The 21,175-nt window shown below is 34.8% G+C and overlaps 3 protein-coding genes across 3 annotated transcripts; all 3 read right to left on the bottom strand.

Moving 5' to 3' along the window:
• Positions 1-9,956: 9,956 nt before the first annotated feature.
• F5B22DRAFT_586048 (uncharacterized protein) lies at positions 9,957-11,447 on the bottom strand. The gene is made up of 4 exons (XM_047973529.1): positions 11,246-11,447; positions 11,015-11,146; positions 10,616-10,834; positions 9,957-10,460 (listed from the first exon to the last, which is right to left on the bottom strand). Exons 1-4 carry the CDS (start codon positions 11,288-11,290, stop codon positions 10,401-10,403), a joined length of 456 nt encoding a protein of 151 aa, XP_047835851.1. The 5' UTR covers positions 11,291-11,447; the 3' UTR covers positions 9,957-10,400.
• Positions 11,448-11,893: 446 nt separating this feature from the next.
• Positions 11,894-12,643, bottom strand: F5B22DRAFT_632960 (uncharacterized protein; the record flags this gene model as incomplete). Its single annotated transcript, XM_047976770.1, has 3 exons — positions 11,894-12,018; positions 12,077-12,454; positions 12,520-12,643. 3 exons carry the CDS (start codon positions 12,641-12,643, stop codon positions 11,894-11,896), a joined length of 627 nt encoding a protein of 208 aa, XP_047835850.1.
• A 6,977-nt stretch (positions 12,644-19,620) lies between these two features.
• On the bottom strand, positions 19,621-21,059 carry F5B22DRAFT_160441 (GPR1/FUN34/yaaH family-domain-containing protein). The gene is made up of 3 exons (XM_047969238.1): positions 20,534-21,059; positions 20,133-20,463; positions 19,621-20,076 (listed from the first exon to the last, which is right to left on the bottom strand). The coding sequence occupies exons 1-3, from the start codon at positions 20,807-20,809 to the stop codon at positions 19,988-19,990; spliced, it is 696 nt and encodes a 231-aa protein (XP_047835849.1). The 5' UTR covers positions 20,810-21,059; the 3' UTR covers positions 19,621-19,987.
• Positions 21,060-21,175: the final 116 nt, after the last annotated feature.

The raw sequence follows: 21,175 nt of genomic DNA, 5'->3' as shown, positions 1-21,175 counted from the left end.
TTAAACCTTAATTTAAATAAAGGATTAATAAAACTACCTTAATTAATAAATAAAATAAACATTATTAATTAAGCTACTTTAATTTAATAGCTATAAAAATAGATTACTGCTTTTTAAGCTTAAATAAAAAGAGGTAACTTAACCCCGGCGCTATAAAAAAGCATAGTTAAAAGTACCTTCGGTAAAATTAACTTTAAGCTAGTTAGTATAGCTATATAAGCTATCTTTAAAATAATTAACCTAATGGGTAATCCTATAGGCTTAAATCTAAAATATATAAAGAAGGTTAAAACCTATGAAGCTAACTGTGACGAACGTCACGTACGACCAGACCAGACCTAACCTGTTAATATAAGCTAAGGTAGTGAGCCAGACTGACGGCTTATTATCCTATATCCTTTTAACCTAAGGACTGTAGCGTAGTTAGTTAGCTTATAGCTATATATATTATATTATAATAAGCTACCTAAAGGGCTGCATTTTAAACCTATAACGGAATGGAAAATAAAAAATCTACTTATATTTATTAATAGTTAAGCCCTACTTTAGTTAGTCTAAAGGATTGTGACCGCGTTAGAATGAATGGGTAGGTGCCCTATAGCCCTTTATAGAGAGGTGTGACCTATGGTTGAAGCTGACTTTGAATAAGTATAAAGTTAGCTGTAGGTATAGGGTAGTATGATGAACGTTACGTATAACTAGATTAAACCTAACCTGTTAATATAAGCTAAGGTAATAAGTTAGATTAATGGCTTATTATCCTATATCCTTTTAACTTAAGGATTATAGCATAATTGGTTAGCTTATAACTGTATACGTTATATTAACCTAAGTACCTTCTTTAAAAATAAGGACTTATTTAATAATTAATTAAGAAAGTTAACTAATAAATTTAAAAAAAATATAATAATATATTATATTAAAAAAAGCTAAATGTATTATATTATATCCCTTTTAAAGGAGGATGTTAAAAAAGTAGTTAAGATTTATTTCCGTTCCATTATCCAACTATATAACAGTTTAGCTAAAATAGTATAAACATTAAAAATAGCTTACTATAACTTAAATTAAGCTACCCGGGTATAAAACGCTTTAAATAAGTTTTACTTTAAGCTAAGTTTTAATATTTATTAGTTTATTTTTCAATTTAACAACCTAGCTTTAAAGTTAAAGTTACTTAAGTTTAAATAGTTTTAGTTCTTATAGAAATATATTAACTTTAACCTTAAAACTAAAATATTTAAAATTAATATTAATTTATTAATGCTATATAAATGCTTTTATAATAAAGTAATAAAGGTAATATATAATTATAATTATTACTATAATTATTAAAAGAAAAGATAAACTGTTAATTCCGTTAACTATAACTTTAATAATAAAAGGAATGTAAATAAGGGGAATACTATAATAAAGCTTAAGGGAATTAAGCTTTTAAAGAAAAAAAAGAAAACCTATTAAAAAAACAATACCTACTTTAGCTATAGTAAAATAGGATACTATATTATAAATTACCTTAAAAAAAGTAAAAATATAGCTTAAATATAAAATAAGGAAAGTAAAGAAAAGCTTATTAATTCCTCTTTTATTAAATTTAAATTAAAAAATTAACTAAATTGTTAAAAGATTCCTTAGCAATTTATAAACTATCCTTAACCTATATAAAAAATAGTCGAAATATTATTTAATTTATATACCTTATTTAAATATAAATGAATAATTTTAAAATAAAAGCTACTATATTATATAATATTAAAGTTTAAATGTATTTAATAATTAATTATAAATTAATTTGCCGCATTAATTATTAATTAAAAGCTAGGTTAATTACTTTAAAATAATTATAACAATTAAATAATTATTAAGGATAATTTATTAATATAGTTAATTAATACCTTACCGTTACTTTAAAAGTAAACGGATAAAGGTTTAAGGATTAAACCTTTTAAATTATTAATATTAGATATAATATTATAATTAATTTAAAATAATTAACCAAAAATAAGGTTACTTTAAACTATACCTATTAAATATTATATTAGTTAAAAGATTTACTCCCTTTTATCCTATTTTTACCTACGATTAAAATCGCGTAAAAGTTTCCTAATAATCGATAAGTCGACCCTACTATTTAACAGAACGCCAACCAAAGGGATACCACTTTGGAAAAAAAATACACTATCCTAAAACGACCGGCTATATACTTTTAAAAAAACATCTAACCGGAAAGCCCAAAAATAAAATAATCTTAAAACAAAAAGATCATCTAACAACTTATTAAAAAAATTAAATTAAACCTTAAATAAAAACAATAAAGGAAAAAGGTACTCCTAAATAAACTAATACCTATTAAATTTATCGAAGCGGCCTTAAAGGTAACTATAATAATATTAAAAAAGATTTAAAAAACCTTTAATAATAAGTATATTCCCTTTTTATAAAATAAAAACCTTAAATATATTAAATTAATCTATTATTTAATTCCTAAAAAACTAGCTTATTTAAAAGGGTTCTTTTTAAAAGTAAAAGCTAATAAGTTACCCTTATTATAATTAGGATATAATATAATTTTTAAAACTATTATTAATAACCCCCCAAATAGCTCCCCTTAATATTAAACTTCGATTTAATATCTATTATTAAAAAAAGAAGTAATAAATAAATTATTAACCTATAGCTTTATTAAACCCTATATAAAAATAAATACCTTCCTTATCCTTTTTACTTTTAAATTAAATTTAATTAAAAGATAGTTTTACATTAATTATTAATAGAAAAATAAATACTTAAAAAACTATATTATCTTAATATTAAATCTAAATAGTATTATATATAATAATTAAAAGGTTAAACATTATATTAAGCTTAATATTATTAAAGCCTTTTATAGATTAAAAATAGCTTTAAAATCTTAATATTTAATAATATTCCGGACCTAATAAGGAATATTCTAATAGTTAATCTTACCTTTTAAATTAAAAATTAGCCCCGCTTAATAATAAAACTTTATTAATTCCTAATTATATAAACTATTTAACCTTTTTATTAATACTTATATTAATAATATCCTAATATTTATAAATAATAAAAAAGAGTATTAGGAATAATATAAAGAAATAATATATTATTTTTATAATATTAAACTTTAAAAAAATATAAAAAAGTCCCGCTTTAATGTAACTTTTATAGATTACTTAGGTATAATTTTAAAGGCTAAATAAAGTATCCAAATAAACCCTAAAAAAATAAATACTATTATTAACTAAAATTTTAAAAACCTAATTAATATTTAAACTATCCGCTTATTTTTAAAGCTATATAACTTTATTTAAATATTTATATATTATATTAATAATATAGCTAAACCTTTAAACTATTTATTTAAAAAGGGTGCATTATTAAAAATAAGTAATAAATAATATAAAGCTTTTAAATTGATAAAAAAACTAATTTATAAAGTATTAATATTAACCTTTTTTTAACTTAACTAACCTATTAAAATTAAAACTAATACCTTTTAAAATATTACCGGTGGAATTATTTAATAATAATAAAAAAATAACATTTAAAAGCCTATAAAGTACTTTTTAAAGATTATATTATTAATTAAGCAAATTTATTTTATATAAAATAAAAAACTATTAATTATAATTTAAACTATAAAGTATAATTGCTTAAAGCTATTAGGTATAAAGTTCTTTATAATAATTAATTATTAAGCCCTATTATATTTTACTATTAAAAAAGTCCTTTTTATAAAATAAATAAAATAGGTAAACTTTTTATCCAATTTTAATATTACCTTTTAATACTAGCTTAATTAAAAAAATATAATAATAGATATATTATTTTATAAAATAATTAACCTATTAACTATTAAAGCTTATAAAGTTAAAGAATATAATATAGCTTTAATTTTACCTAAAGCTTTAGGAAGGTTAATAGTTGCTATAAAAAAGGAGGTAGTAATACTATATAGCTTTAACCTAATAAACTTAATTTAACGAAAAAACGAAAAATAAAGTCTAAAATGCAAAAACTATTAATTAATTATTTTAAAGTAAACCTTTAATTTAAAGGTTTATTTTTAAATAGCCCTAATTAAAGAAGTCTATTATTTAATAATTATTATTTACTTTAAATAAAATAAATATATTAAAATAATTAAATAGGATTATTATTAGCCCTTATTAAAATAAAATATTTAAATATATATTTATAATTATTATAATTATTAATGGAATAAAATCCCTTAAAATAAAACATTTAAACTATTATACCTATTATTAATTCTTATAGCTATTTAATATTATATTATAATTAATAAGAAAAATATACCTTTAAATAAATATAGTTATAATTATATATAAATATTTATTAATAAATTTAACTACTTATTAATTATAATATCTGGTAAAAAAAACAATATAATAAAAAATATAATATATTAATATTATAAATATACCTACCGTTTTTTAAGTTTTTTAAAGGTATAGATTTTAAATAATATAGGACCCTTTATTTTACGCTTTTTAATAAAGATTAATAAATTAACCTATATTAAATATTAATATAGAAATACCCTTTACCCCTAAATATAAGAAGCTATAAAGTTTATAAATTAAAAGTTAAATTAATAGTTATACTTTTATATTAATAAGTATTAAAATAATTGGAGCCCTTATTTATTTATATTAAATTTTATATATAATACTTTTTAATATTTAACTATTAATATAGTATTATTAAAGGTCCTAATAGGAATTAATATAAGGAATTTTTTATTATTATCCTTATTAAATATTATTAAAAAGATAATATTAAAAAAGCTAGCCTAATAATTAATATAATAGACCTATAAAGTATAAAAAGTAACTTATAAAGTAATAAAAGCTATATAAAAAAGGTAAAAAATATAAATCAATAAAAAGTAATGCCCGATAAACTTTTATATAAGAAATAAAGTCTTCCTAAAAAAGAAGAGCTTTATAATTAATAGCTTAACTATCCAATTAAACTTTTAATAGGTTAAACCTTTTAAAATATTTAAAAAAAAGGATATAGCTATATATTAAACCTTTTAAAATTAATAAAAATAATTAACCTTTTTTATATAAATTAATTATATAAAGTAAGTAAAAACCTATTACTTTAATAAATTTAACTATTATTAAAATTTAAAAATATTAAAAAAGGTCCGGAATAAAAAGTTAAATAGTTATTTAAGTTATAAATAATAAAATATAATAAAATACTATAATATTAAATTACTTAAAAAAGTTATAACCTTAATAATATTTAATACCTAATAAAAAATTTTAAAAATTTATTAATTAAAATATAAAAGTTTTATAAAAAATAGCCTAATATATTAAAACTGCTTAAATAGCTAAACAAATAGATAAAAGCTATAATAGTTAATAAATTTATTGTTAATTACCCTAACGATAATATTACTGTACGAAATAGCATTATAACTAAAACCAGATGCTATAAATAATTCTTCAACCCGTTCTACGCCCGTATTTCAATTTTGGTAGGGGGAAGTATAATAAACGTATTAAATATATACTATACCGGAATATTGTACGCATTATAAAGGGATATTATAGAGATATACGAAACCTATGCCAATAAGGTTACATGACCTATAATAGCCGTTAGCACGCGTATATCTCCACGTACGCTTATATTCTAGTTTCATCTTTCCTTCCTTTCTCCTTTAGCTTAGAATCTTCGTCCATAGCATCAATACAGCTATACCCTAAACCCCTAATTATAACAAATAAGTTAAAAATAATATATATTCATATAATTAATATAAAGCTATAGGAAGTAAATATAAATTATTAATTAATAATAAAATATAAAAGCTTTATAAGTTATTAAAGGAATATAAGGCGTTATTTAAAAAATAGGTATTTAAGTTAAAATAAAAACTTAATAGGTTAATTGCTTAATATAAAGCTTACTTTATAGTTAAAAGCTTTAAATAAGTAAAAGGTTTGGATTATAATAAAACTTTACGTTTATTATTAAACCTATAAATTATAAGGTAATATTTATTATTACTGCTGCTTTAGATTTTAAATTAAAATAAATAAATATAAAAATAATATTTCTTTATAAATTAATTAATAAGGAAATTTATATCGAATAGCTTAATGAATTTATAAATGGAATTAATAAGGTCTACTAACTGTTAAAAGCTCTTTATAGCCTTAAATAAGTATTTAAGATCTGGTATAAAACTCTAGCTACCTTTTTAAAAGAATTAAGTTTTATTTCCTTAAATGTTAACGTTAAGGTATTTATTAAAAGGTATACCTATATTATTATTTATATAAATAACCTTTTTATTATTACTTCCTTTATAAAAAAAGTTAATAAAGTAAAGATTACCTTATATAATAAATTTAATATAATAGATTTAAGCCTTTGCTTTTATTATTTAAGTATAATAGTTAGGGGGGATTAAGCGAACCGGGCGATCTATTTTAAGTAAAGTGCTTATATAAAGAAGGTTTTATAAGAATTTGATTTTTAAGAAGCTAAGTTTAAAGATATTCCAATAGAAATAAAGGTATTTAAGCCTTTATTAACAGATTATATAGCTATATTAAAAGATAAAGCTTAATATATAAATATTAGTAATTCCTTAATATAACGCATCTCCCACTTGACCTGGCCACCCAATTGAGCTGGCCACCCCCCTAGCCCATACAAAAAACGTCGGTGCGCTAATCACGTGATAATTCAATAACTCTACAAATACTAATCGTATAAAATAATAAAATATACCATTAGATTCGTAATAAAAAGAGCTATTTAACGGTACCCTTCATTAGTTCATACGACTTATATTCCCGGAGTTATTAAGCTATACGCTAAAGTAAGCGTTAAATTAATCCTTGCTTAGCGCCCCTTTAGCGTATTGCTTAATATCTCGCTTAATAAATTTTGTAAAAAATAGTAAAAAATACCTCTGGATTCCCCTTTAATTAACGGATATAAAGGTACTAATTATTCAATCGTACGATCAATATTCGTAAAGTTATTATAGATTGAAATAATAGGATTTTATATAGGTTAAGGGGGTGGCCAGGTCAAGTGGGAGATGCGTTATGCTATATTTAGTATTAAATTAAATATTGCCTTTATTATTTCCTTTTATAGCTATTTTATAATAAGGCTTAATAAGGCCTATAGGTTAATAGTTGGTTAAATTTTTAAATACCTTAAAGGAATAATAAATATAGAATTAATATACCGTAAGGAACTTTAAGATTTAATAGGTTATATTAATATAAATTATATTAATAATAGAAATACCTATAAGTCCACCTTAGGTTATATCTTTAATATAAGTAATAAAACTTTTAATTAAAGTTTTAAATAGTAAATTATTATATTATTATTTTCCTATAAAGTAAAATATATTAAATAAATATAAGTTATTAAAAAAGCTATTTAATTAAAGTTATTATTTAAAGAGTTAAATTCTATTTAAAGAATAAATATTATAATAATTTATAAGGATAATTAAAAAGCTATAGCTTTAATAAGTAACCCCTTATATTATATTAATATTAAGTATATTATTATATAGTTAAAGTTTATTTATAAGCGTTAAGTTATTAATAATATTAAGCTATAGTATATTTTTACCGATTAATAGGTTATTAATTATAACGTATATAGCTGTAAGCTAACCAACTGCGCTATAGTCCTTGGGTTAAAAGGATATAGGATAATAAGCCGTTAGCCTGGCTTACTACCTTAGCTTATATTGACAGGTTAGGTCTAGTCTGGTCGTACGTGACGTTCGTTATACTACCCCGCACCTACAGCTGACTTTGTACTTGTTCAAAGTCAGCTTCAACCGTAGGTCACGCCTCTCTATAGAGGGCTACAGGGCACCTACCCACTCGTTCTAGCGCGGTTACAGTCCTTCGGACCGGCTGGAATGGGGCTCGGCTGTCAATAGGTATGGGTGGATTTTCTGTTTTCCACTCCGCCGCAGGTTCGAAACGCAGCCCTTCAAGTGGCTTATTATAGTATAACGTATACAGCTATAAGCTAACCAACTGCGCCACGGTCCTTGGGTCAAAAGGATACAGGATAATAAGCCGTCAGCCTGGCTCACTACTTTAGCTTATATTGACAGGTCAGGTCTGGTCTGGTCGTACGTGACGTTCATCACATTAATAAATTAATTAAAGTATTAATTAAAGATAAGTTTTTTACTTTTTATAATGCTTTAAGTTTAAAATAAATAGGAGTTTTTATAAAGTTTTCTTTTATTACTTTAAATATTATTATTTTATAGCTTAATTAAACTATTATCTTTTTATATATTTAATATATATATTATAGCTTAATAGTAATAAATATATTTATTTAATTATTTATTATAAATTATTAATATTAAAGTTAAGGCTTTATAATTATATATTTTAAAAAACTGTTAAATTCTTTAAAATGGAATACTTTAAAGGGTAATAGCCCTATTAATAAATTAAATAAGATTATAATTTAATATACCTTTTAATTAATAATAATATTTAAAGTTTATTAATAATTATACTTTAAAGCTTTTAAAGGGCTTTATAATATTATTTTATAGCCTTTAAGGGCTATTATAAGATCCTTTTATAGTTCCTTAATTAACTTATATAACTATCTATTAAAGTATAATGTTATTAAAGTTATATAATTAAAAGTAAAGCATTTTTTTATTGCTATAACTATTATGAACTTTAAAGATAATAAATTTAATATTTTATATATATTAAATAATTTTATATATTAAAAACTAATTTAATTACTTCTATTTATATTAAAATAACCCTTAATAGAAGTTTTTATTATTAATAACCTATTTTATAGCATTAAACTTAATTAAATTCTTTAAAGAATTATTATTAGATTTAAAATCTATTAGAAATTAATTAGCTTAATATTTAAAATAATATTAAAGTATTTTAAATATGCTTTATATTTACTTTAAATTAGTTTTATTTAATTACTTTAACGAAAAGAAAGATTAAGAAGTTTATAAAGTAATGCTTAATATATATACCTGGAATACCTTTAATACCTTTTATAATTATTATAAGAATAGTAAAAAAATTTAATTAAAATTCTTTTATATCTTAATTAATAAGTTAATAGAAAACTTATAATAAAATGCTAAATAGTATACCTTTATAATAGCTATTATAATTAACTTAACTAGGGGTAAAATTATAATATTTTAAAACTATAACCCTATTAATAATATAATAATTAAATTATATATAAAGAATATCCTTTAAAAAAAGTAATATACCTTTATAAATATATTATTTAAAAAGGTATAAAAATTTATAATATAATATAATATTAATAACTTTATAAATAGATAAGATTTATATTTATTATATAATATATTATAAATTTATTAATAAGTTATTATAAAAGATTAATAATTTTAAAAATTTAATAATTTTTATATAAAAGGTTATATAACTTTTATTAAATAATACTTATCCTTTTACTTTATATAATCCTTATATTATTATATTTATATAGTTTATTTTTTCTTTTTTTTTATAGGGGTTTTATTATAGGTTTTTAACTATATTAGTAACTTTAAATAGGATTATATTAAAAAACTAAAAGTAGGTAACTTTTAATAAACTTTATATATAATAGCTTTTTATAAAGGGACCTACCTTAAAGTATAAAGGGGGGAAGATTGGTTATTATTTTAACTTTAACTTTGCTTATATTTTTAATTTCATTTAAACGTTGTAAATTACTATCTTTGCCCTTGCTGGAAGGTCCTATATAATATATCCTATTAGCTATTAGCCCTATTAAAGCAATATACGAATTTAAAGTAAGTGGGAGTATCAGTAAGTGTAGAATAAGGTATACTTTAAACCTTTAACTATAAGTATTACCGATATCCCCCTAGGTCTTTAACTATAGATCTTTACCTTCTAATTATCCTGAATACAACTCACATTGCCATCATACGTATATGTCCCCACTCCTTCTGACAAAGGCCATCGTTAACAAGTGCTGTGCTTGCATATACATACACAGTGCACGGTACACGCTATTCACAGGATGCCAGAATATAGCAATAGGGAAATCGCGAAACATAATACAGATTATCGAATTGCAACTTGCATAATGACACGGCTTTTTAAGAGCCTCAGACGAGCTAATTGATCGTCTAACAAGGTACCTAAGTAACATAATGACAGCCACTTAGTATCGTTCCTTCTAATTGTCAGGGCTTGCACCGAGGGGTATCTGACCACTATTTGATCCTACTTGAGCCAAACTTCGAGTTAATTGCACCCCCCCTTATCGAAGAATTCCCACTGTTACTCTGTTCACAAATACATTTACAACCGGTTACCGGATTTGATGAACAGCGTCATCCAGGACACGACTCCAGCGTTCCACTATAGTTCACCAGAATCAGTAGCTACTTTTTCATGTGAATAGATGGGGTACGAGGAGCTTTGTGTGCTCTCACGACATAGTAATCACCACAAGACGAGAGATCATCGCCGCAAGTTGTTATGGTAAGAATTGGATGACTCTGGGGAATACATACCACGAGACTTCGCACCGGAGCGAAGCTAGGGTTCTCCTGGAGGAATACGTAGGTGAAGTTGTAGAGAGCACGGGAGCCGAGGTACACTCCGGCGAGCATGTTGATGGTCTCGACGGGCACACCGGCGTAGTTGGCGGCGATAATAGAGGTCACAAACATGGGTAGCGTCTCCTGTCCGTTGGCAGCCGCGGCTTCACATCGCAGAATCTTGGCCTTGGTCTGGTTATCCCACGACGAGGGGAGCGAAGGTTAGCTTATCGAGTTGCTTTACTCTGAGTGACACCCGAGAGTAGACGTGACACAGGCGACAAAGCGGAAAGGATACATGTGCACAGACACACAGGATGATTAGGGGAAACAGGGCCAGTAGACGAGTCATCGTAAATTGGGTGGAATTACCGCCTTCGTGAGCGTCTGATCTTTTTCGATGTTCTCGGCGTATTTTCGCGGCATGGCGATGTCGTAATTCTTGCCACCCAGCGCCTTGGAGTAGATGCCGGGTGCAAAAGCGAGGAACCAAGCTACCGGGATCTAAACGGTTCACTCAATGAGCATAGATTAGCAAGGATGGTTTTGATTGCGCGCTCGCATTGCAAAGTTGAGGACGCGACTATCGTGGGATGAACGCACAGCATAGAACGAATAGTTCTTGGACAGATCGATGAAGGCAGACATGGTGATGATGAGAGTCAGTCTAGTTCAATTTCAAGAACAGGGGTAGCAGAAATGTAATGAGCTTGATTATATGTTTTGTTGACCGGTGGTAGAGGTGCGAATAAGAGATGAAGCTCAAGTTGAAGCTGTAGGGCCAGTCTAGAAGCAAGGGAGGGGGCGGGGAGGGGCGGACGGGGTTTTGCGACACTTCATTAACGCAAGTACTATGTACAGTAAGACTGAGAGTGATGTAATCAGTCATTCAGTTCACATCGGGATTAGCTTCTCAGGAACCTCCGCTCAAGTGTCCGTCGCGCAAACGGGTGGCCCGGATGAGGGCGGACTTGTACATGCTTCCAGATAGGCGCTACGCTTGTAGATGTGTCATTGAAGGTTAAGCGCGTGAACATGGGATACACGATATCTGTAGAAGAGGGTGTATATTAATTTGCACAGAAGCTGCCTAGGTTGGTGTTGAGATTTATCTCGATAGACTTAAGCTCGCATACTCGCTGCATCTGGACCGCATCTTTCATTCCTTCACACATTAAACACTATGTATTCAGTATTATCGTACGGCGACGGGCTCTATACATCTTTGCTCGTTTCTCTTCTCAGACATTCTCAGAGACTAACCTGGGTGATCTCAACTGGTTCGCAAGTGGGGTTGTGGGGAGCACCCTGCTGTATCCAAGCTACGGATTGATAGAAGTATCCAGTGAAGTATTGCCAGCAAACGGCCCATTGGTCTGTGAAAGGAGAGTTAGTTCTAAGTGAAAGGGGTACATGGTGAACTGCTACACTCACAAGAAGCCTTGGGCGCGGTGGGGGGTTGTTGGCCAGCGACAAACTTGGAGTCGTCAACGTAGCTGTAGCCAAAAAGCTCGTTCTCGCTGTCGAAGCCAATGAGGAAGATGTCTTGGCTGAACCCGAAGAGCGGCGCAGCGACATTGCTAGTCGTCTGGTAAACTAGACCCATTGCCTGGTTGACAGATGCGGGGTTGCCCTCTTCATCCGTGTATGGTTGATTCCACGTCAAAGTGCCGACCTCAGCATCACCGACCTGATTGAACCCGGTGTAGTTGAACCAGTACTGGTAGGTATTTGGAAGATCGGTCGTGTCAGACAACACGGAGTAGCACAGCCCCGAGATCCCAGCTCCCGCGTGGCAACTGCCACCGTAACCTAGTACCTTGATGTCAGCGACTGTCGTCTCGGCGGTCGGCCCTCATATCACAGGTGAGATTTACCATCGATTGTGCTGTTAGGATTCGTGCCCTTAACATGTAGAGCGAAAGGGCCACTCTGCTGTTCCTGGGCTGATACTCCTGTAGCGGCAAGGCCCATTAGGGCAGCTGAGAGTTGGTATCTCATCGTCGTATTGAGGGACTATTCTTGGGAGGCGGGTGATATGGATTGTGCGGATTTTACGAGGAATGGATGCAGTGCGACTTGTCGGTAAATACCTTCGTCCCCAGGTGACAAAACACTCACGATGCAAAACGAAGCGACTGCAGCTCATTTATATTGTCTCAATCTCTAGTCGTTGATCGTCTGACCCGGGGTCCTCGTTTGGTAACGATCATCACGAACTAATCTGCGGAGTCTAGAATAGGTGGGGAGCTGGACAAGCTTGCGAAGTTGTTAGGTCAACAACAGCAGACAACGTTTGTTTGAGGTACAGATGGCGTCAGCAAAAAAGGCAAGTCAGTGTCAATGATTTCGATCATTGCTTCGATTTCCGTCGATAGCGACAGCGAAGTCTAGCCTAAAACGCAAGTTGAGGACAGCTTGAGCCTAAAGCAGCTCTATTTCCGAGCTTGACCGTCTTTACAACACGGGGAACGCTGCAGAGGCTCTTCGTATATGCAATGGCACATCAGATATCACCAGCCGAGTGGCTCACGATTGATGGCCAATACTATTCAGGCCATACTTAGCTTCACGATTGCCACGATTGCTCGAGCACGTCGCCCCGCAATCATTCGACAATCCCAATAGCAAATCGACTAGCAGGGAACAGCACAGTGGCGAGCGAGTCGTTCACTTGGTCTGACTTGGGCAACTGACGCCATTGGTTTTCTCGTATCTAGGCGCGCCAGTCACCTTGATGCGATGAGGTCATGTGTTGACTGCCGGCAGAGTTTCAACCGACCGTTGGAGCCGCTCTTGGGGGCAACTAGTTCGCTAGTCTAGTGGTAGGGTTTCCAGCTCTGCCAAGCCTCCAAGCATATCTACGGAGTGTCTAGCCGAGGTAGTTATGCTAACGATACGAAATTGCCCTCGATTGCTCACCGCAACGAATGAAACGAATGAATAGGTATATCAACCCAATCGCCAAGAGGAATGCCTGACTTAACTTAAGTAGATTATTCCATCACTCACAGTACCTAGGCTTCATATTGCCACACCAATGTCAAGGATTAGGTAGATATTCCATAGAAATAGTCACGGATACCATCATAATTCTCCCATATATTAAAGGTAGGCATGCTATTGAAATATACCCTTTGCAGATCAGACGGCCAGTCGAAAGTTGAAACTAGTATCCCATCGCGTATCTCCCTTTTCGCCCTAGCGATATTGCTTCTTTGGTGGTGAGTCTAGGCAATTCAACTCTGCTGACTACCACCGTAGCCTCATACAGCTACCCGTAAAATTGGCTCGACCCTATCTACTGATCATTTACATATACTTGTTAAAATAAGACCAGTGGAGAGATAGCGAGCGGGCGTGCTTGGGTTTGACGCCTGCTCTGTTTACACGATACTAACGGAAAGGGGAAAATGGAGGACCTGACAAGACACATTCACATTGTATATTATCAAGAGTTGGCAGGTGTTCGGCAATCAATATCTTAGTTGCCCGAAGGGTGTCTTCATCTTGTTAGCCACATGTATAATCTCGCGAGACCCTAGATCCGAGAATAAATATAAGGAGGGAACATAGCGTCAAAGTCTACCAACAAATGATCTATCCCAGCTGATGGCAAAACTGGTGGTGTATGGTTGGGGGAATCAAAATCGGTATAATCACATGTTTCTTACCAGGTAGGATTGTTTGGGATCCTCCATTTCTCAGTACTTCAATCTCGATGAGCATTTAACGAATACAGAAAGCGATCGAATATACTCAGATTTACGGTTCGACTACTTCTTCTCGTTGATGCAAGTTGTAGGAATAAGCTTGGCTCTGGTAACCCCTCAAGAAACATATAACAAGGGCAGAGATACTGGGCTTGTAACTTAGAATTCTGATTATAATGAACAACTAGGGCTGCATGAGTCCTTGACCAACCAACTCCTTCTCGACTCTATATACAACTGGTCTGCCAGCCCAGCCCGCCTAGGTCTCTGGGGTCGGTTTCAAGAAGCGAAGTCTGTATAACCTCACTTTCCAATATTGCCCGATATTGCCCAATATTGCCTGCATGTCTTGAAAGATCATGAACAGCCTGCAATGATCCTCCGTACGGCCGAAGTGCAAGGCGAACTGCATATTCAGCTGGCACAGAGGTTGTGCGTGTAACACCCCTCAAGAAACCTTTCTTAACTATCATAAGTCGAGCTGAGCCAAATGAGATAAAACATTACACAGTTGCCACCGTGAACCAAGATCCATCCTTCACTTATCATATTCAATGAACACATCAGCAGCAAAAAGAATAAGACCCGTACTGTATAGGCTGTGCCATAGTATGGAGGCGTACGGAACTATCAACTTATACTGTGAAGGAGGGCCCTGGAGCAATGGCTCCCAACTGTTTCGCCTTTCTCTAGCGTTCAATGTGTTGTACGCACATACAGCCGGCTACGGACACGAGCCTATTGCAGTCTATGCATGACCTTCAAAAGACATGTAGGCTGTATTGAAATTAAGGTTACACAGATCTCACTTCACGAAACAAATCAATGAGACTGGGGTGGTCAGGACTGACAGCCAAATTGTGTATAGGGGCGAAGTCAAGCCACCAAGACCAAGAGGGAATTGGTCAGCCAAGGACTGCGCATCCCTGATAGATCATGATATTGTGAATAGGTTCAATCCTAACGCAGGCTGGAAGTACTTTAACACTGCAATGAGCCGCTTTGTACTTATGACTACTTTCATAAGTAGAGGTCTTGTTAGAATAAGATTAGTATATTCTATACATACATTTGTAGGCATTCGGAGCGAGGTTTTGTCAAGACGCATTGTCGCCGCTGATGATTCATCTGCACTTTAATATGATCAATGAGCAGTCACCTGCTCTTGTCACAAACATTATTTCCGATTTGTTTTCCCATCCATCGCTGCCACAGAGGTAAGATAGACGCCGAGCTCACGAATACAACAAGTCACGGATGGGTCCTTAGCGCTGCGTGAATGATAGTCTTCAATGAAACTCAACCACAGGGGAACCTGTGTCCATTTCGAAGCCAAAGGAACGGACGATCCGTCAGTAGAAATAGAACTCATACCCTATCAGTCGTCTCCTTCTGCTCATAACATAAGAGTGAGGCTGCTGGTGTCTGTTGACGAGCATTATACTAATGCTCATAACAAGCTGGGAATGCAATAACGAGTCCTATAGATTCGGTCAACACTAGAAGCCACTGGTTCTTCAGGGGTAGCAGGGATGAACTCATCGTCACCATCTAAAATATGCCGAATTTCGCCAGCAGCGAAGGTGAGAGTGTAATTTCTGTCAACAGACTGTGATCATGTTATGAACTTGTATAGAATAGAAAGCAATATAGCACAATTCACGAGCGTGGAAAGCAGGGGAATGAGTGGAAATGGTAAAAGCCTACAAGACAGGTCGAGGCTGGCAGCCTCTAAGATAGATTCGTTTGTTTAGGAAATTGCGATGAATTACTGCGTAGATTGCCTCTCCCGCGGTAGACCCGGCACTTTGTGCTTACAGCAATGAGACAAGAGAATATATGCGTACCATAGGCTGGTTTCTGACGCCTAAACACCCATATCCTATCTTGTCATTGAATCCCTATAGTGACTTTCGTCGTAACTACGACCAAGATGTGAAAAAAGCAAACAAGCAGTTTGCTGCTTATCAACACCTCGCTCCTATCTCCTTCAAAACACTATACAACATAAGCAATTTTATTTTGATAATATCAACGATATGACCAAGGTATGCCGCCACAGTGTTTCGTAGCCACATGCATAAAACATCCTGCATGACATAAAACAGCCACAACTCAACGGTTAGCTAGCACTGCCCACTGGGTGCCATGAAAGTCTGCAGAACCGTTACCGGTACCTCTCCAATAACCTACAGTGGTGTGATGTAGGCACTTATCATTGCAGAAGATGATCTTCACCGCCTCTGTTCGACGCCGTCGCAACCACGGCAAACCCCGCGATGACCACGACCAATCCCCGGGGAGTAACGTGGGAGACAGCGCGAATGCTACACCTTTGTGCTGTAGCGTAATCCGACATTCTTGCCGCCGGCAAAGCATGGGGCGCAGATAGGGTTGCAATGGCAACGATACCTACGGTGATGCAGTTCGGTTGATCAGATCACTTACATACTTCGTAGAGGCCAGAGCAAGGGTTGTTGTTTTATCTCATGCGATATCGTGGTGTACTTAGTGTACCTCTCGCCTACCTTCTCGCTTCTCTACCGTATTACCCCTCCTCGTCCCTCGTCCCTCGTCAATGCAACCCAGCCGCAGTACTACTACATATGTGTACACGTAATACCCTGACAGAGTGAGTATCTTGCCAAGTATTAGTAGTGCAGTGTAAGCCAGGTCTTCCAGGTATTCCAATAGATACGGTAGCTGTCTTCATCTACAATTACACGTCCGTGTTAGAGTGAGTAGCGATCAAAGATATCTATATGCTGCAAGTAGGTACAGCATGACCTTTCGCTTGGTTCGTACCTCGTGCAGACTCGTGAATAGCTCGCAGCGTGTGGCTTTACGCTACCCCGTATCTGCCCGTACTTATAGACCCGTACGTTAGGTAGTAGGTAGTCTGTTGGTAGGTACTCTAGGCTGATGAAGATGTGGTGCGGTGTGCAGACAAGCATTGTGGCTGCGGTGATATACAGGGAATGCCTGTCCGGCCAGCGTAATTTACGGTGGATCGTGGGGTCGTCTTCCCACTCTTTTGCCACCGCCAACAGGGTACGGACACTTTCCCTTCCCGCAACCGAGACCAAGCCAAGTTGGGGGAGGGGGGATGGAGTTGGAGTCATGGTAGTAGTCGGCACCGCCTCGCTGGATTTACAGATACCGATGTAAGTAAGTACATAGTCTGTACATACTTAGGTAAGTATGTCGAAGAGATGGAAGTGCTCGTGTGCCTCGCGTGCCTCTTGTGTGCGCAGTGTCTACCAAGTACCCCGTAACGGCCAGATAACGGCCAACAATAGTGCGACATTAGTGTAAGCACACCCAGTTTAAGCTTATTCAAGTCCCCAACGAATCATAGGTAGGCCGACGGTGCCACGGAGATTTTCTACACACTAGGTACTGCAATCTAGTACTAGTAAGAGGACGATGGAGTTAGTAGGCGAGGTAGGATTTGCTGTCAGAGGCATCTGTTCGCGCTACGTCTTTCTCCGCGCCAGGTGAGAGGAGGCGAGAAAGAGGCCAAGACGTTCTTCCATTGCTTGACAAATAACTTGGCGACCGCACACTAAAGCATACTAACCTTAGGCCACAGATCGTCACAGGGCTCCTCCCTTGGTGGTTTGCATAGAGTCCCACAGCAACCCCCCATGCCCAAAAGAAGTTAGTTATGCATGCGCATACTGAGAAGCGGTATCGAAAAGTCTATTTCGGTCCCTTTGATCTGCTGCTCGTCTCTTCCTCCACGATTTAGTGTGCTGTGAGGGTGACCGGCGACAGCTGTGTGCGCAGAAAACCGAACTACATGTACGGCCGCGGCGTGACTGGCCATAACAGCCAACCAACCACAGCCTGTCTCACGCTCAGCTGAATATGCGACCTCTGGAGCTGAGTCTTCTGGAAGCGAGCTAGAAGCGGTTCTATCTGTAACTTATCTTACCTATCCCATTTTTGTCTTCATCACGTCACATATTTTCTCTAAGAAAAGAAAGAAAGAGGTCAACATATTTCCCGGTAGATGATGCGGAAGGAATCCGACCCGGACATTTTTTGGGCCCATTCATTATTCTGCTTTCAACAAGCGTGCGTATGCCCAGATCTCTGCCCAGATATTGGCATTTCTTAGCAATCGGCTTTTGCGTAATTAAGCTTCGGGGCTTGTGGGCGGCATGGTTCGTTGCCGATTGATTTCGTGGGTCATCCTCATGTTTAATTCCGTCGCTTACTTACCCATGTGCGTGCCCAGGTGTGTACTTGCATGCACCTCAGCCCACAACTGCTAATTTAGGCAGGTGAATTGCTGCGTATGAACTTCTAGTGCAACATCTCAAACAAGAAACAAAACGCCTACATTATGCTCAACCGTTACCTCATGTGCTTATGATGATACAAGTATCCGACTTAAATAACCTTAACTGGATTGCACCGCAAATCGCTAAAGTCCATGAGGTAGTGGAGCGTGTTAGAGGTAGGCGTGAGAAGAGAGAAGTGTATGGTACACACGTAAAGAGTTACAATTATTGAACATAAAAATTAAATTGATATAGACCTGATCATATACACATAAGCCCCAGGGTCGTTTATGAGTATTCAATTCGCCAACACTCATTCAGACATTATGATGAGTTAGTTATATACCTTGAGCCGTCAATAGTAGACTAGGTACTTGCTTTCCGCGCGCCAAGTGGATCGAGGAAAAAACGACACACACATATCATTCATCATTTCACTCAGCCATGACATACTCTAATAAAATGGGGAAAAGATAAATACTACATCTATCGGGAATGTATTTCAGGGCTTAATGTATAATGGAGCCGCGGTATCTTATTTGACTGGTAATTAGAACTTACCTAGGTGATAAATGGAGGTGTGTGGTGTCTTATTCGGCCCACTCTGCCGCGCGTAAGAATTCCTTGGGAATGAACCGCGATCATTACGCCATGTAGGTACGCAGAGCGCTATACATTTACAGGTACATGGGAAGCGGCTGTGCCGTAGGTAGTTGGGAACTCTTGATACACTAGATTCACGCCGGCTCCGATACCAGTCAATCGCCATACCCACTTCGAACGTCATAATTCGATCAAGTAAGATATGGGATAAGACGCGGTATGGCCAACGTAACCATATGCAGTTAGTAACCAGTTTCGCAGCCCCTTCCCAACAGCAAGCATTCCGGCTCCACAAACAGTAAGAAACATCCCAGCAGTATCAGAGACAAGTCGCCAGGCTCGGTGTCAGTCTGATACCTATACACAACCGAGCGCAGAGGGTTGCAGAGAAGCTACCCATTCATAACCTGTTCCAGGAGTCATGTGTAGCACGAATATTAAAGTAAATTCAAAGTAAATTACATAGAACAAGCGAAAACAAGTAGACAGTTTTGTTTACAAAAGTTAATAATAATGCTGGATTGTGGTCTCTGGTACCACGAGTTATATATAATAATCAATGCTCTTGTCGCTAGCCCTCCAAGCCGTCTATATACAGTCTACAAGATCATCTCAGATGCAGAAAAAATACGGCATCCTCCGCTCGCGAAAATTGTGAGTGAGTAATGGAACAGGTAGCAGTCCTAGGGTATCTCATTTCATCAGAATTGCGTCTGATCTAGTGTAAACACCATCCCAGCTTAGACAATGCGGTCCTTGCGAATGGGGAAGAGAGGTAGCGTGAAAGGTGTGACACCGTCGACGTATAGGTACGCGGCAGCAGCGTAGACTAATAGAATATATTAGTGATGTGGTCATATGTCACGTGTATTGAGTTAGACTTACAGGAAATAGCAGCAGCGATAAGACCGAAGACACCGGAAGCCTTGAGGAGCTCCTCCTTGAGAGTCATGTGTCCGGCAGCAAGTAGGATGAGGGTGATATCAGCAGTGCAAAGCAGGCCAAACAAGACCCAGTTGGCCTGGCAAGCACCGATCGTGAAGATGACAGTGATAATGAACCATGACCAGACAAAGAGGGCGACAGCTTGCGAAAAGTCTTCACGAGGAATGCCGTTCGAGTCACTGTAGGCAGCAAGAATACCGGAGCCGGGGATGAAGATGGTAGAGTAGGCCAAGTTGAAAGCACCGTAAGCACAGAAGACAGTAGCACCAAACTGATCAAGATGTTAGTCATGTCTCTCAAGTTGTTGAACTCCCGTGTGGAGTCTAGGAGGTTACACATACAGCGTTGCCAGCGCAGAAGTCAATGACACCAGCGATGAACTGAGCGATACCACCCATCCAAATCATGTTACCAACGACGATGTTGGTGGTTGTGACGCCACGGGGAGCGAACTCGAAAAGGGAAAGGAAGTACAGAGCTTGGCCGAAGGCAAGGAGACCCAAAGGGTTGGCACTGGCGAGCTTTGACTTGCCATGACCGTGAGCCTGGACAGGGGCGATGCTCGAGGAGCTATGCTTCTCGAGGTCGCGGTCGGTGAAAACTTGCTGGGAAGCCATTTTTCTTTTCTTTATTTACTGATTATAAGATATGAAGAAGAATCCCAAGTAGCTGTCGAAAATGAAAAAGAGAAAGATGTAAGGGCGACAATACTGCTACGGGCGCGAAACGAAGAAAGAGATGACTCTGCGACGACGAAGTCGGTTTCCGGAGAGCTGGCGGCTTAAGTTGATGAGTGAGACTAGAGGTAAGACGTTTCGAGAGGGGCAGGACGTTTGGTATTTAATCACGGATCAAGATCGTCTCGAAGGTCGAGCGAACATGGGCACGGGCTAGCAACAGTGATAGGCCAAGACTTCTCAGCTCGCCCAGCTTCTAAACATGTCACAGCCCATGTGCGAGGGTCAAAGGTCCATAGTAATCCT

This window comes from Xylaria bambusicola (assembly GCF_022495145.1).
Source record: "Xylaria bambusicola strain CBS 139988 unplaced genomic scaffold F5B22scaffold_2, whole genome shotgun sequence".
Classification (NCBI taxonomy): Eukaryota; Fungi; Ascomycota; class Sordariomycetes; order Xylariales; family Xylariaceae; genus Xylaria; species Xylaria bambusicola.
The sequence above is the reverse complement of the archived record's forward strand: the minus strand, read 5'-3'. Positions and strand labels throughout refer to the sequence as shown.

Coding starts and splice junctions, on each gene's coding strand:
- F5B22DRAFT_586048 (XM_047973529.1), bottom strand. CDS start 11,290: ATGTCTGCCTTCATCGATCTGTCCAAGAACTATTCGTTCTATGCT. Junction 11,147..11,245: donor AGAACTATTCGTTCTATGCT/GTGCGTTCATCC, acceptor TGAACCGTTTAG/ATCCCGGTAGCTTGGTTCCT. Junction 10,461..10,615: donor CTCCGGTGCGAAGTCTCGTG/GTATGTATTCCC, acceptor GGTGAACTATAG/TGGAACGCTGGAGTCGTGTC.
- F5B22DRAFT_160441 (XM_047969238.1), bottom strand. CDS start 20,809: ATGGCTTCCCAGCAAGTTTTCACCGACCGCGACCTCGAGAAGCATAGC. Junction 20,464..20,533: donor ACTTCTGCGCTGGCAACGCT/GTATGTGTAACC, acceptor CATCTTGATCAG/TTTGGTGCTACTGTCTTCTG. Junction 20,077..20,132: donor TATCGCTGCTGCTATTTCCT/GTAAGTCTAACT, acceptor ATATTCTATTAG/TCTACGCTGCTGCCGCGTAC.